Source organism: Haliotis rufescens, unplaced genomic scaffold (assembly GCF_023055435.1).
Source record: "Haliotis rufescens isolate VD_foot unplaced genomic scaffold, xgHalRufe1.0.p SCAF_1, whole genome shotgun sequence".
Classification (NCBI taxonomy): Eukaryota; Metazoa; Mollusca; class Gastropoda; order Lepetellida; family Haliotidae; genus Haliotis; species Haliotis rufescens.
This window is the reverse complement of record NW_025963779.1, coordinates 66,512,525-66,529,127: the sequence shown is the minus strand read 5'-3', so window position 1 is coordinate 66,529,127 and position 16,603 is coordinate 66,512,525. Positions and strand designations below refer to the sequence as shown.

Below are 16,603 nucleotides of genomic sequence, written 5' to 3'. Positions count from 1 at the left end.
AATAAGATATAGCTCTTTGCTCTGCAATAACCAGACTCCCCACTTTTTAAATGAATTCTGTTTTATTCGGTATTATAATGTTGATATACGATTATCTTATGCTTAGGATTTATAGTGTTTTTGTGGTAACTAATTTTGATCTAATTATACCTTATTACTCAGTGGGAATATTAAACCAATACTCTGTCACTTCTATCAGCTGTGTAGTACTGCCTGATGGTATTCTGCCCACATATCCCTCAAAACATTCATCATCTTGCTCCTAAATCAATTGTCACTGCTCTCCAAGGAATAAATGTCAATGCAAGCCGTGTTGCCATTACGATATGCAGAGGTATTGAAAATAGAACCTTGGCCCTTTGTAGGCGGTGACATTTGGACTACAAAGAGTCTAGTGGTACAGAGCCTCGGGGCTGGTGAGGTTGTGGTACTATTGTCCACACAACTAGTCTGTTACACAGTAAGTCCAGGTGATGTCGATGATGGAATACACTAGACATAGGCGGGTTTTACAAAAATAATTATATTTTTGAAATATATACATTGTTTTGAATCAGGATCTTTTTAGCAGTTGTAATTTTTCCTTAAAATGGTTGAATCTGGATGTTATTTCATTGCTGGAATATTCCTAAAAGCGACGTAAAACCATACTCACTCACTCACTCACTCATCTGTTACCACAGTGTCTCTGGGAACTCGGTGTGAGAGCAGTCAAGCTTCTGGCTGACTGGTTGTGTTTTGTCATTTCTATTGCAAGAGTATATCTCCCTACTTCAGCAAAAATGTTTGGGCCTACAGTATTTCCTCTGGGCCTACAATTTTTGAAAGGTGCTGGCCCTAAAGGCTCTCGGTTTACTCTTCTGAGTTTCAGACACTGTCAGTGATCCATTCATATAATTTTCATCACTGATTTGCCTTTTTACACCCAATGGAATCTGTTTTGGCAGAGTATTGAGATTGTTTATGCTCTGGCATTGATGTTGTATTTCCAAGAACATTTTCAAAAGGAAACATTTATCAGTTGACTGAAAACGAGATACATTGTATGTCGAGCCATTTCTGAGAAAATGGATGTGAGTCAATCAGAAGAAAACGTGAGAAGTGATAACATCCGTATTGTCCACAGATAACACAATGTTACACAAGTAGATGATAACATGGGTATGATATGATCTAATATATACACACACATATATATACAACCTGTGACAGCCATGTAGATAGGCAGTTCTGTGGTGTTCTCATCGAGGATACTTATACTGTTATCATGTTTTTTTATACATTAATAGATGCAGATTTATACTACTCGTATCAACATTAAGGGCTGTAATTTTATAAGTATTCAAAACATATACTACTCAAAAGAAATTAAAGAATACCCAATTTCTTCCTATGACTTTTATTTGAATCTGTCATGGCTGGTGGGTAATTTTGTACAACACACAGCCTTCCAACTGGGTTGGTCTTTAACTTTTTTTCATGGTATATTATGTTTAGTTTTAAACAAGCATTGATACGCTGTGTTAAGTAGAATAATTGATTTCAATGTTGAACAAGGAGATTTGTCATGAGATATCATCTACTATCTGGATACAGAGACTGCTTTGTCATCTCAAGTCTCTTCCTTGTATTTGATAGTCTGATCTGGATAAAGAGGCATTGTATACGATCTGATAACTTTTGACCTAGTTGAAGACATGCCTTCGACATAACCTACATTTGAAGTGTCTGTGTACTTCTGAATTTTTCTTATGCTTATCAATAAGTGAAATCTGCAACTTTTTCTTACAGTTCTCCTGTATGGTTTAATATTGTATGAAAGTCCAAAGAGAACACAACTGCCTACATTGGTTGTCCTCAATATGGTGTTAATCTTTTAACCATTAAGAACTATTTTTGTAAAGGTAGAGGTGAATTCACCCGATGAAGGGGTATTAAGTTGACTAACATTAAGTCCCAGAAATAAAGTTATCTTATTTAGAAATATATCCACAAAATATAAAATAAAATCCAAATGGAGCTCCGAACAATGCTTAATTTCAGGCCTAGAGCTGAGGAAGTCTAGACTTGAGTTGGATTCCTTTTTTTAATTTGAGATAGACTAGGCCTTTAGTAGACATGATATATGGATGAGCTAGATCAGCAAGATAATGAGGGGCAGAGTAGGTCATGCAGAAGACCTTGGTTCAATTTCCAACATGGGTGAAATGTGTGAAGCCCATTTGTGGTGTCCCTGCTGTGGTATTGCTGTAATATTGCTAAAAGCAGTGTAAAACCATACTCCCTCACTCACTCCATAGAGAGTCAAGTCACATGACCCTGGAACAAACTCTGACCACCAATCTATACAAAGGATGTTGCCTAGTGGTTAAAGTGTTGAGGTAGCCTAGTGGTTAAAGTGTTGAGGTAGCCTAGTGGTTAAAGTGTTGAGGTAGCCTAGTGGTTAAAGTGTTGAGGTAGCCTAGTGGTTAAAGTGTTGAGGTAGCCTAGTGGTTGAGGTAGCCTAGTGGTTAAAGTGTTGGTTTACCATGCTGAAAACCCCAGGTTTGATTCCCCACATTAGAAGAATCTGTGAAGCTCTTATATGTGATATGTCTGGAATTATTCTTAAAGCAGCAGAAAGACCATCTCACTCACTGAAGTTCAGGGTTTAGTATTTATAAAGGAAACTAGTAATTTTGATGGCTTGTATTTGTTTTCCAGTGTTGAATTAGACAGAAGTCTTGACAAAATTTATTTGGTATAAATGTGAATATCAAAATACTTCTGTAATTATTCGTAAGAAAATTTCTTTTGACCAGAATGTTGTTTCATATTTTTGTTTTATTTCAGGTTTTTTTTTGTCAGTAGGTTTCATAAACCAACTAAAAAAATAGATGTACTAATGACAAGAAAATGAAATGTAAGATTTCCACATGACCCATCTACTGTAGAGTGTATCAACCATGCCCAAAAGAGTTGCAACATAATTTCTACATGTGTTCTGTCATCAGCTTCTAGGAAGCTTAAAACTCTCTTCAAAGCGTTAACACTTTTGTTATGGTCCTGGTGACAGGTGGAGAGTTAATGTCACACACCTAAGACCAAAGTATAAGACAGATTAGATTTCTGCCTATGTGATGCACATGGTGTTGTGTCCACCATAGCTTATGTACGGAACTAAGGGTATCGCTCCCTGTGTACTTGGGTCAGAGCACATATTGCTTTTGAACATAAACTTTAGAGACGGGTGTTTGACTGAATTGTTATATTAATCATGATTTGATGTATTGAAGAATGGTCGGAGACCAGACAAGTGCATGTATCATATGACAACGGTGATCTGAGATATGATACTTGGGAAAGATTGTGAAATCAGTGTGACATTCAAACCAGTCTTGACGGTCACATGTGTTGTTGGTGTTTTGTTGTGTAATGAGAGGAACTGGTGCTGCTGTGTGTTCTTCGTGGTGGATGCTGAAGCATCACGGAAGTGTGTGAATGGTCTGTGATTGTGACCAGTGCGCCAGGTTCGTGATATACATATATTGTGTCCACCATCAGTGGTGTTGTGAGTGTCCACCATGTTGAAATGGATTGGGAAAAGGAGGAAGAACAGTCTTTACAGCAGCTACGATGACATTGAGCATTTGATGATTCAAGGAGAGAAGGGAACGTATCGGTCACTTTCATTCAATGATTTTGACACCAATACAACACGTAACACATGCAATGGGACGTGAGTTGGAAATATTTATTTCTTCTTCTGCAGATTAATTCTTAACTAGATTAGGTACATAAGGGTGAGTGAGTATGTTTTACGCCCCTTTTAGCAATATTTCAGCAATATCAGGGCAGGGACATCAGAAATGGGCTTCACACATTGTACCCTTGTGGGGAATCAAACTGGGACTGTGGCGTGATGAGTGAATGCTTTAACCACTAGGCTATCCCACCGCCCCTCAGTGTGTAGGAAAATCACAATGGTGTCCTGGGATTTTATGCTGATGGGCCAGGTGAGCCAGTGCCATGGAAGCGGGTTCTTTTTGGCGATAGTCATATGTTGATTGTATTGATATTTTTATGTGAGATTGTTTGTAAAAAATTTGAAGACATTATCCTAAATATTCAGTAACTTAGCTCTGTTTATAACACATAAAATAGTCCAACCTTGTTAACTTGAAGCCAAAGGAAAAATATTTTGAGTTTTCCATAGTTCAAGAAAAGCTGGGCATAAATATTGATATTATTTATAAGATTCTGCCATAAGGTTACATGTCTCAAATAAAATGTCAAGTTAACAGAGTTTAAGGTTCTACTTTATTGTTATAATTACCTTGCAAAACACCCTATTCCTGTGGAAAATAACCTTGAGGTACAGGAGAGTTCCTAGCAACTGTACAGGCGCTGGTGGTACTAGTTGCGGGGCAGGCACCTCTTTATCAAGTTTAACCCTCTGATTTAGCCTGGGCTTATGAAACATGTTTGCTTTAGGTCAATAAATGCCTCATAAATTTGATGTTGGTAATCTGAAGGTCAGGAGTGAATGTGGTCTTAGTGTAAAAATACTTCATTTGATATGTGGTGGTGCAGGATCAGAGCCGGTTGCTGGTCTTGCCGTGAGCCCCCCCCAGACACTGATACAGTCAGTTGTTGATACTGTCTGGAAGAGCCAAACATTGATACTGGTTTGTATAAATATTCATACTGGCCAGAATAGTCAAACATTGATTCTAACTGCAACCATGAAACATTCATACTAACAATAGGTCAAACAGTCACATATTTATCCTGGATGGAACAGTCAAGCATTGATACTGGCCATAGCAGTCAAACATGTATACTCACTGAAACAGTCAAGCATTGAAACTGGCCATAGGAGTCAAACATTTATACTTACTGAAACAAAGCCAAACAAACATTTGTACTAGCTAGAACAGTCAAGCATTGATACTGGCCATAGCATTCAAACATATATACTCACTGAAACAGTCAAGCATTGCTACTGGCCATTGCAGTCAAGCTTTTATACTAACTGAAACAAACATTTGTACTGGCTAGGACAGTCAAACATTGGTATTGGCCATAGCATTCAAACATACATACTCACTGAAACAGTCAAGATTTGCTACTGGCCATAGCAGTCAGACTTTTGTACTTACTGAAACAAAGCCAAACAAACATTTGTACTGGCTAGGACAGTCAAACATTGATATTGGCCATAGCAGTCAAACATATGTACTCACTGAAACAAACATTTGTACTGTCTAGGACAGTCAAACATTGATATTGGCCATAGCAGTCAAACATATGTACTCACTGAAACAGTCAAGCATTGCTACTGGCCATAGCAGTCAAACTTTTATACTTACTGAAACAAAGCCAAACAAACATTTTTACTGGCTAGGACAGTCAAACATTGATACTGGCCATAGCAGTCAAACATATATACTCACTGAAACAAACATTTGTACTGTCTAGGACAGTCAGACATCGATACCGTAATATTAACAGAATTCAAGTGAAAGTATTGATCTATGAGACATTGTTTTTGGAGATATTTGTGTATGTGTAGGATAAAGCATGTTTGAGGGTTTTTAATATCATAAAAGCTTAAGGGGAATAGTTTTATCTAACTTATGAACTGAAAAAAGAAACTGAACTGAACTGAAAAAAGAATTTTTTTATCAACATTTATATGTCTGATACATGCTTTCCATGAACCTTAGGAAACAGGCGTAAAATATCTGTTGCTGGCATACAGTACTTGAAAAAGACTCTTAAAAGCATGGGCTACAGATACGAAGGTTGTGTGTTCGATCCTCAGGAATATAAAGAAAACATTTGTCATTGATTTTACATGTCATTACATTGTGTTAAAATGCAAAATAATTTCCTCGTGAGAAACATTCAGATATTACAATGTAAACGGGAGTTGTATTAATAAAATTCCTGCGGTATTATAACATATATCATATAGCAAATATCCCCGGGATGTTATATAACTTCCGAGGATATTATTTAAAATCCCAGGTATATTATGACATACCTGTTTATGAGATTTAACCCCACTGGAGAACAATAGGATGATATCACTGGAGGTTTGAGAGTTGCGTTGTTATGTATGAGCAGGACTGCTTGTTTACGTCAACATTTTGATCTGGACAAATTGGTTTGGTATTGAAAGTTGATAAGGTATTCCCTATTAGGACTTTCTTATTACTTTAATCATCTGCTTCAGTGAATACCATGTTTTAAGCCAATGTATAAGCATACATTGTTGTCATATGTCACACTGCTTGTGTCATATTTTGAAGATTATATTTTCAAAAAGGAAATATTTGTCAACAGATACCTGAATTTGATAAAACACCAGCTTTCAACAGCATGAAGTGTTTTCACAGAAAGATGTCAACAGATAGCCGAATTTGTTAAAACACAAGTTTTCAAATTCATGAAAGTGCTGTTACAGAAAGATGTCAATAGATAGCTGAATTTGTTAAAACAACAGCTTTCAACATCATGAAAGTGCTGCTACAGAAATATGCTCTGGGCAACCAAAATAAGACCAGCTTTAGTCCCTTGATTCACAAAAGACTCCTGCATAAAAAAAGCAATGTGTGAAATGTGTAACTGCCACCATTGTGAGTCCACACATGCAGACAGGGTGCAGGAGGCAGTGTTTGCCCGACACAACCCGGACTGCCGTGCTTGCACTAGATTAAACAGCTTGTTAGTTTGCACCTCCGCTAACCTGCCACTCTTACAGCTCCAGCTCAGTGGCGTTATCAACTGTTGTGATCAAGGAGTTGAGGTTATTGTTGGTTGTGGTCGAGGAGTTGAGGTTATTGTTGGTTGTGGTCGAGGAGTTGAGGTTATTGTTGGTTGTGGTCGAGGGAGGAGTTGAGGTTATTGTTGGTTGTGGCCGAGGAGTTGAGGTTATTGTTGGTTGTGGTCGAGGAGTTGAGGTTATTGTTGGTTGTGGCTGAGGAGTTGAGGTTATTGTTGGTTGTGGCTGAGGAGTTGAGGTTATTGTTGGTTGTGGTCGAGGAGTTGAGGTTATTGTTGGTTGTGGCTGAGGAGTTGAGTTTATTGTTGGTTGTGGTCGAGGAGTTGAGGTTATTGTTGGTTGTGGCTGAGGAGTTGAGGTTATTGTTGGTTGTGGCTGAGGAGTTGAGGTTATTGTTGGTTGTGGCTGAGGAGTTGAGGTTATTGTTGGTTGTGGCTGAGGAGTTGAGGTTATTGTTGGTTGTGGCTGAGGAGTTGAGGTTATTGTTGGTTGTGGTCGAGGAGTTGAGGTTATTGTTGGTTGTGGTCGAGGAGTTGAGGTTATTGTTGGTTGTGGTCGGGGAGTTGAGGTTATTGTTGGTTGTGGTCGAGGAGTTGAGGTTATTGTTGGTTGTGGTGAGGTGAGGTTATTGTTGGTTGTGGTGAGGTGAGGTGAGGTTACGATTGTTTCATTGCATACATATACTACTCAATAGAAGTTAAAGATATTACTATTGTTAGCAAGTGCTATCACTTTCATCATGTCTATTAATGCAAGGAAATCTACTTTGTTGAGTAGTCAAGGTACTTAGCAGATGTTAATAATACTATTGCAGTACTTTTTGCCTTTGTTGCAATAGTGTTGCAATGGTGTTTGTGACTATTGCAGTTCTACCTACAATGCAATGATGAAACTACCTTCCATAAAACTGCCTTTGTGTGTTAGTCAGTCTCACAATCCCTGAACTATATTATTTTCCCTTCCGCCCAGCCCTTACTGAAATAATAGTATATGGCGCAAGTCTTTGAAAGACACATGGAAGTGATACACATAAAGAAGAGAATTTATGGATGTCAACTTCTTTATCATAATAAAGAAGTTGACATTCATAAATTCTCTTCCTTATATGTAGCAAGTCTAGATTTTCCACAGGTTCACAGGGGCCCCTTTTCACTTTAAATGTAGTTGTTTGTTTCTATCAATTTATATATATTCAGAGAGTAAGTGTTTTATTATGATGTAGTTGATACTAGGGCTGGGACGAGTCTAAATTTACTACCCGGGTACCCACCTCACTATTACCCGACCCTACCTGGGTACCCACTGTAGATATCTACAGATAGGTACAAACTGTCCGATTTGGAAAAGTTTGACTGTAGTCCTGGCAAAATGTATTTAGATATATGTGTAAAACATTCTGGTCATGTATACACTGAAGTTTACTGCAGGAAGTTTTATCTTTATTCAGACGTATAAAAGTCGGAAGGAATGGGTGCATAGTCAGAAAGAAATGGGAAACTTTAAGTGACTTATAGTGTAACCATAGAGTTTGAGATAAGTTTTGATATTAAACCACAGGTCCGGGTAGTCCTGTGGGTACCCGGGTCCTACTCATGACCCACCCGACCCGAGTACCCGAGTTACCCATCCCAGCCCTAGTTGATACTGCATGAGTTTTACAACACCAACATTAAGGAGACGTTGATCTTTTAGTCCCACAACCAAGTGATTTTTCATTTAAGTGTCAAGTAATAAACTCACTACCATGTCTAGAATGGAAGTGTTAAACGACAGTGCATGTCGGCAGCTGTTGAGGGTGCTGGTAACATTGTGCAGTGAGAAACGTTGATGATGAGGTGAGACCAGCCTGTTACCACACCATGTGTCTCCGATCATGTGACCTCCGTGAGATATTGATTGATATCTCCCAGATTGTAGTATATCAATATATTCCATTGAGGGACCCACCCTTTTCTATAACAAAGAGAATTGGACGAACTACATTTGTACTTGATTGCCGATACAATTTCTCAAACAATAGATGCCCTGGTCGAATAGTGGCAACAAGGTAATTAAACAGGGTTGAAGATACGGTTAAATACCATACAACAGTGAGTGCAGGCAATAGGGATGTGAGGCAGCGAGGTTGTGATGTAATGAGGTCAGTGCACTATCAATATTGATAACAGTTCTTGTTTACTGATGCAAATGGTTTCATAAAGAAAGTGTTCATTGCTGCAGGTTAAAATATGATGTTGAATATGGCATATTTTATGACGTTAAATTGATTTTATCAAATGGGTTTGCTTATATAAACTATAACCCAATGGAGGTGCATTTTAAAAGGTTATAGTCAAATTAGGGTGCAGAATGCAATCATTGTCTGATTGCTGTCATGTTTGATGAGGGTTGAGGATTTACGCTCATCAGTGGCGTAGCTACGACGTGGCACAAAAAGCAAGTGTTTTCACTTTGAAATGTAAAATATCATAAAATAAATTTTAAAACAAATTACCATAGTTCTCTTTCACTCGTTTACAGTTACATGATCTTTGGGTAGTTTACAGGTTAACCTGGATAATAGTGTTGAAAGTGTCATGGATGGGCTGGTTTAGCCTAACATCTAGTCTCTGAAATGAACATATCGTACAGAAAAAAACAGTTGTTCAGTTATCTTAACAAAAATATAATAAAAGGGAGTTCAGTGACTCTCTTCATTTTCAGATACTGCAGTAATCTAGACTTGCCAAACATTATAGACTTGCATGGGCTGTATTTGATATGTATTTGTATCAGGTTCTGTAAGACAGACTAGGGCTGGTTCAATATTGGTGCTTGGTGTTTGTGAGGATATCTGGGTTTGATCGCACTGATCAAACTGTTTTACACTTACAATGTGTAATACCCAGTGGTAGGATATTGTTGTGATGTCTCTGTTTTAGATATATTGTTTGGTCGGACTTCTGTGTGGTCTGTGTTTGATAAGAGTTGTTAGTGTTTAAGAAAAGATGTACTGCAACATGTTTGCTTAAATCTTAATCTCCTAGCAGAATGTGGGAATGAATGTTGTTTTATGCCGCAGTCAGCAATATTTCACCTGCATGATGGCAACCTGTTAGTAATCAAATCTGAGCCAGGTAAACCATTGGTTGACATCATGAGCATTGGACAAACTGTCAGAGCTTGAAAATGAGACAGGACACACACTGGAAGCACCTGATCCTTTTCTGTTGGTTTTTATGACAAGCAGGTGTACTGTGGACTTATTCTGCCTGGGAATCCCCACCGGCCAACCATGGCCTAATTTATGATGACAGCAAGATCTGACTCTGTTGAAGGAGAATGTTGATAATAGGGCTCATATGTTTCATGGACAGAATCTCGTTAACCTGAACTGTTTCACCTGTTTTACCTCTGAGGGTTACCTGTGGCACATGGGAGGATTTACCTGACATAGGATGTTAATTCTTGTAATCATTTGGAATACAGTGCAGGAAGGTTTCCCCAGGGGAGATGTGTAGTTAATCTCAGCAGTGAAATGAATTGATTAGCATGGCTACTGTGTATACCCTCGTACAGGTAAGCACCTCCTTAATAGAAGAAGGGGGCGGTCCGGTAGCCTAGTGGTTAAAGCGTTCGCTCGTCACGACGAAGACCGGGGTTCGATTCCCGACATGGGAACAATGTGTGAAGCCCATTTCTAGTGTCCCCCGCCGTGATATTGCTGGAATATTGCTAAAAGAGGCGTAAATCCAAACTCACTCACTCACTCACTTTAGAGAAGAAGCGTTAATAATTAGGTCACTAGGAATTCATTGTATTGAGATAGATAGACCGATATCAATACAAGAGTATTCATTAATCAGCTGATTGTTTGTTCCCAGTTTCTGGCCTAGTAATGCAATGTGTTTGATAAGCAAATGTGAAATATAAGAATATATTATATTTAGTGTTCATTGTGCATGTGATCTATATAGTCGTTTGCTCGTGCATAATATACTATTCAAAAGAAGTTAAAGAAGACCTGATTCTTTCATACTACTTTTGTAAATCTGTCGAGACTGAGACATAATATTTGAGCATGTTTGGTGTTATTGTTCCACAGGCCCTGGTATATTGCAAGTGTTAGGTTAGGTAGCCCAGTAGTTAAGGTGTTTCCTGATGCTTAAGGTCTTGGTTTGATTTCACCTTGGGTGCAGGTTCTATGGTGATGTCGGGTCGTGGGGTAGATGAGTGGTTGAAGCATTCGCTTGACACGCTGAAGGGCCTGGGTTCGATTCCCCACATTGGTACAACAATGTGTGAAGCCCATTTGGGAAGTTCCTGCCGTGATATTGCTGGAATATTGCTAAAAGCTGCATAACACCATACTCACTCACTCACTCACTCAATAGTGATGTCAGACTTTGTGTCTCTGAAAAATGTGAAAATATATCCAAATGGTTTAAACCTCAATATTCTTGCTTGCTGATTCACAGAGTCAGATTCTTTTTCTATTTTCAATTTCAATTGCTGCAAATATTGTTGATGTTTTGAATATGACATCAAGTCTGAAAAATGACCATTTGCACACCACAAGCATGTTTTCGAACTGATTAATTGAGCGTTTGTGGGTTATTTACGTCTGCGTGTTTCGATCGAAGCGACTTCATTCCCAGTGGATTCTGATCAAAGATTCGAGAGGACTTGATTCATTGTGCCAGTCAGTGGATGATCATTGATTCTCACCTTCAGCACTGAAGAGCAGCAGCTTGGCACACCTGTAAGCAGCTTGGGGATGCTCGGATTCGCCTCATCAGTTGAAGCACCAAGTCGGTCACATGAAGAAACATCTCCTGATATTAATTACTCACAGATTACTGTGGAACATATGAGGCATGGGAGATGCCACATGGGATTTAAATGTGGCATCCAATTCTGGCTTTAAGAATCTGAATGGAATTTAGGTTAAAATCTACCAGAAGGCTGCATTCTGTCATTTTTTATCAACCGTGTTCTGAATGAAAGTTACATCTGGATCCAGCAATCCGACTTCTATGAGAAGAAAAGCAAGAAAATGTTCCTGATTTGGAATTGATTGTACACCTAGCCAAGACTGATGAGTCTAATGGCGAGTGCCATTGTGGTCATGATTGATGCAGTGAAGGCACCTTTACTCCATTGTCAGACATGGATAAAAAAGTGGAAAATCACAGCTGTCCTATGACAGTTTAATCCTATGTCGTCTAAGGTGCCACAATTTGCTGTGCAGAGTTGTGTCTCTTGAGCACACCAGAAACCTACGATTGTGAGTTTGAATCTCAGGTCGCCAATGGTTTAGTTTCTAGGTTCGACAGCACCATACATGTGCTGATTAGTTTCACCAAAGTGGTAAATATTTGAGACCTGTATCACGCCACTTTCCTTCCACATTAAGCTGAAACGTATGGACGGCCATTCGGTTAAAAAATGCAAAATTAAAAAAAGGACAAAAGTACACAATAAACGTCAAATATTATGAATAAAAACTAAATGTTACTAATAAAGGTCAAAATACAAAACAATGAGACGCCGGTTGAAAAAAATACAAAGTTGATATAAAGGTCAAAAGTACGCAATATTATTAATAGTCAAATGTTACGAAAAGACGTCATAAGAAAAGAAAGAACAATGTGTACTAAAGAACGTCAGTGAGCACGAAAGGACGTTTACAATAAAGAACGTCAGTGAGCACGAAAGGACGTTGACAATAAAGAACGCCTAGTTTAATCGGCTTGTTCCGCCGTGTATATGATAACTGAATGCATGCTGAGGTGCACAATGTATTACGTCACTCCTCGTGCACTCACCGTCTGACGTCATATATATATATATATATGTAATGTATAATGTATAATGTAAAGCATCATCACCGGCCAAGGGCCTTTTAATAAATACAGTATACTGTGTAATTTGACATCTGCCATTAGGACATGTATTTTGTATACAACCTTCAATAAACATTCGTTTAACGCTAAACTAGAATTAATCTACAATGATCCAATTAACTGTTCATGCATGGTGAACACATTGTTCTTTCTTCTCTTATGATGTCTTTTCGTAACATTTGACAATAAATATTAATACTTTCAACCTTTGTTTCACCTTTGTATTTGTCTAACCGGCGTCTGTTTGTTTTGTATTTTGACATTTATTAGTAACATTTAGTTCTCTATTCGTAATATTTGACCTTCATTGTGTACTTTTGTCCTTTTTTTCAACTTTGTATTTTCTTGACCGAATTGCCGCCCATAGAAACGCTATGATATAACTGGAAGACTGTTAAAAGTGGTGTTAAACCCATCTCACTCACTCAATCATTATTTAATGACTGATTTGAAACTTGAGCAGGTAACAAGCATAGTTAATCTTTCTGCCACTGAAATAGATGGTTATTTTTTTGCAGTTGTGAACTTGGTGGGCATGCAGCCATTTTTCTGAAGCTTACGATATGCAAGGGACTGAATCTAATTTTCCTGCATTTTCTCATTCTGTTATAAATTTCTTTTGTTGTTATTTCTTTTGTAATTACATTCTATTCATGGACAGGTATAATCAGAAGATCAATGGGGTTGTCTGTAGAGGCAGATTTTAATGAGGGTCCTGTTACACTGCTTCAATCAATAATGACTTTTGTTCGACCATTACAACAATAATAGCTTTTTGCTTTCATCATAAAAGAACTCCCTCTTTTACAAGCCACATGTGAAGTTAATGATTTCAGAGAATTTGTAATGCAATGGTTTGATTGTGTCCAATGAGGCAAAATGGACATTATGAAAACATAGAAATTGGTGGTTGCTTGATTTGATTAGATCCCTAATCTGGCGTGTGTATTGCATTATGAGTGCTGTGATGGAACAAGATTGAAGGGTTGGTATTGCAGGACTAACGTTTAGAAATGGCATTGATTGTTCACATGGTTGTATAGGTAAATCTGTCTTCCTTTAGATGATTAGCTATGGTAGTTGACAACATGTTACGAGAGGTGAATGAGAGCCCCTGGAGGGAATATGTTCTTTAGGCCCTGCAGGGACTTAGTTTCATTATAAGCGATGACATCTTGAGGGCTGCTAGAATCAAACAAGACATTGTTGGCCTTTGGTTGGGAGGTGAGTTGGTTAGGCCATATGGGCTGGGGAATAACTGTCTTGGGCCATATGGGCTGGGCAATAACTGTCTTGGGCCATATGGGCTGGGCAATAACTGTCTTGGGCCATATTAGCTGGGGAATAACTGCCTTGTGTCATATGGACTTGGGAATAACTGCCTTGGGCCATATGGATATTGGAATAACTGCCTTGGGTCATTTTGGCTGGGGAATAACTGTCTTGGTCCATGTGGACTAGGGAATAACTGTCTTGGGCCATATGGGCTGGGGAATAACTGTCTTGGGCCATATAGGATGGGGAATAACTGTTTTGGTCCATGTGGACTGGGGAATAACTGTCTTGGGCCATATGGACTGAGGAATAACTGTCTTGGGCCATATGGGCTGGGCAATAACTGTCTTGGGCCATATTGGCTGGGGAAAAACTGCCTTGTGTCATATGGACTTGGGAATAACTGCCTTGGGCCATATGGATATTGGAATAACTGCCTTTGGCCATATGGACCGGGGCATGACTGCCGTGGGTCATGTTGGCTGGGGAATAACTGTCTTGGTCCCTTTGAGCTGAAAGATAATTGCCTTGGGCAATATAGACTGGGGCATGACTTCCTTGGGTCAGGAGGGCAGGGAGATAACTGCTGTGGGCCATGTAGGCTGAGAGAATTGGGGCATTTGGGCTTGGGAAGAGGTTTCTTAGGTCATGTGGGCTTGGCTTAACACAGTGCAATTTCAATACAAAAGGTTGGCCATGAGATGAGATTTATGACAAATATGGATGTCTCTGAAATGGAAGCAGTGAGATTATGACACATATGGTTAGTCCTGAGATGGAAGCAGTGACATTATGACACTATATGGCTGGTCCTGAGATGGAAGCAGTGAGATTATAACACATATGGTTTGTCCTGAGATGGAAGCAGGGAGATATAGAGTGCCTTCAGAGAACATCTTCCTGACTGGAATTGAAAAGCTTCACTATCGATATGAGAAGTGTATTGAAAAGCAGGGAGATTATGTTGAAAAATAAAATTAAAAACACTTTCACATCAGTTGGTTTTGTTTGTTAGGCTTAGAACTTGTTGACCAGCCCTTGTATGACACAAAAGGTTTTTGTTGTGATGGAGACATGGAGATTATGCTGTGTTATTGTGTTGCAGGTACAACACACATGGCATGGTGACAGTTGACACACAACGTATTGAACAGGAACATGGCATCATCCAACATCACAGCAGCGGGAATACTTCCCTAACTACATTCCAAAACTCATCACAAACCTCTGTTGGTATGTATACCATTTACTAATGAAATGTATTTATACAATATGACATTTGTAAAATATTTATTTGATATTATCATTATAAATTGCAGCACTGCAGCTACAGTGGTATTTGTTGATATCCCATGGTAAAATCTCCATGAAACGGAAATTGTTATGTACATGTGAATACAAGAATATTAACCAATGGTAAGATGTGTTCGAGGAAGCAATTATGCCATAGGTCTGTTGCCAGAGATCGGAGCCTCATTAATATTGCAAAAAAGGGAAGCATTTGAGTGTCTGTGATGAGAATGTGGTGAAATATTGTAATGTTAGTATGATAATTATTGACTTTGTAAACTTATTAAGATACTTTTGTGTGTTTTCTTTCAGAGCAAGATATTGATATGCTACAGGAGAGTGGGGCGGGCATGAAGAGGGGAGACAACTCTGAGCAGCGTCACTTTGAATCCGACTGGCCTGTGAAGCGAGATTCAATCTCAGGTTAGAATGCATGGATTGATCTATTTACACAGTAGGTTATGATGCATGAAGATTTATTATGACATTGAAGCTAATATATTTCTAATACAATATTTGAAGCTTATTATTCCTAACTGTTCATATGTTGTGTTAGAAGTACACACTCTTTAAAACTGGTTTTTTCCCCATTTCCACATTACTACAGGAGCTCTTAGTCTTCATTGCTTTTTTGGAACCAATATATTAAATCATGATCTGTACATGTGTTCAGTATTGAGAGACGCTTGTGAACTGAACTGATATCAATCAGTGTGTGTGATATCTTATTTCAATTAAAAATGTCCTTTAAACTATCAAGACTTTCAAATGAACGATGAAACATTTACATAGTAGTTAGGATGTGTGTATATTTAATATGGCATGGAAGCTAACAAAAGTACAACTGAAGATTGGGGATTATTCAGGATTAATCTTGACCTGCTCAGAGGCTGATAATCAGCAATATCTGCAGCCAATGTCGGAAAACTTCCCAAATGGAATGATACATTTCCCCATTTATGTAATTATATTTATATTGTCGGATCATTGACAGCCATGTTTATTGCCATTTCTCACGCTATAACAAGGGTTGTGGCATTACACTGATATCGTACATACTCAGATGATGGCCTGATTTTAAGATAATGTTGTCCTTTATAAGTGAGGGAGATGTTTTACAGTTGTTCTTGTGATTAGCGAGAAAACTACAAATGTCCTTAAGCGTCCGACAACCCATAACACAGGGATAACTAATTTGATAGCTTTGAAGAGGTGACTTGTGTTTCAATGAGAATAGAACCAATGTTGAAGAAGTGGCTTTAATACTTCGTTTTGACATTATTGCATTAAGTTCAATATTAAAATACTAAAATCCTAATTTTGAACATTTCCTAATTTGCCTGCTAAGGTCACTTTGTTCGAAATAATGGATGAACATCTAATA

At 38.4% G+C, this 16,603-nt stretch overlaps 1 protein-coding gene across 9 annotated transcripts in view; it reads left to right on the top strand.

Moving 5' to 3' along the window:
• Positions 1–16,603, top strand: part of LOC124134123 (A-kinase anchor protein 13-like) — a 265,224-nt gene that overhangs the window by 120,981 nt on the left and 127,640 nt on the right. For 7 of the 9 annotated variants that reach the window (XM_046498796.2, XM_046498804.2, XM_046498801.2 and 4 more), the window contains 2 exons: positions 15,035–15,162; positions 15,532–15,642. In XM_046498796.2, the coding sequence (XP_046354752.2) occupies positions 15,035–15,162; positions 15,532–15,642 (239 nt within the window). Of the gene's footprint in view, positions 1–3,233; positions 3,719–8,613; positions 8,817–15,034; positions 15,163–15,531; positions 15,643–16,603 lie in introns of those variants that run through there. The other 2 variants (XM_046498805.2, XM_048399772.1) reach the window with 2 other exon arrangements.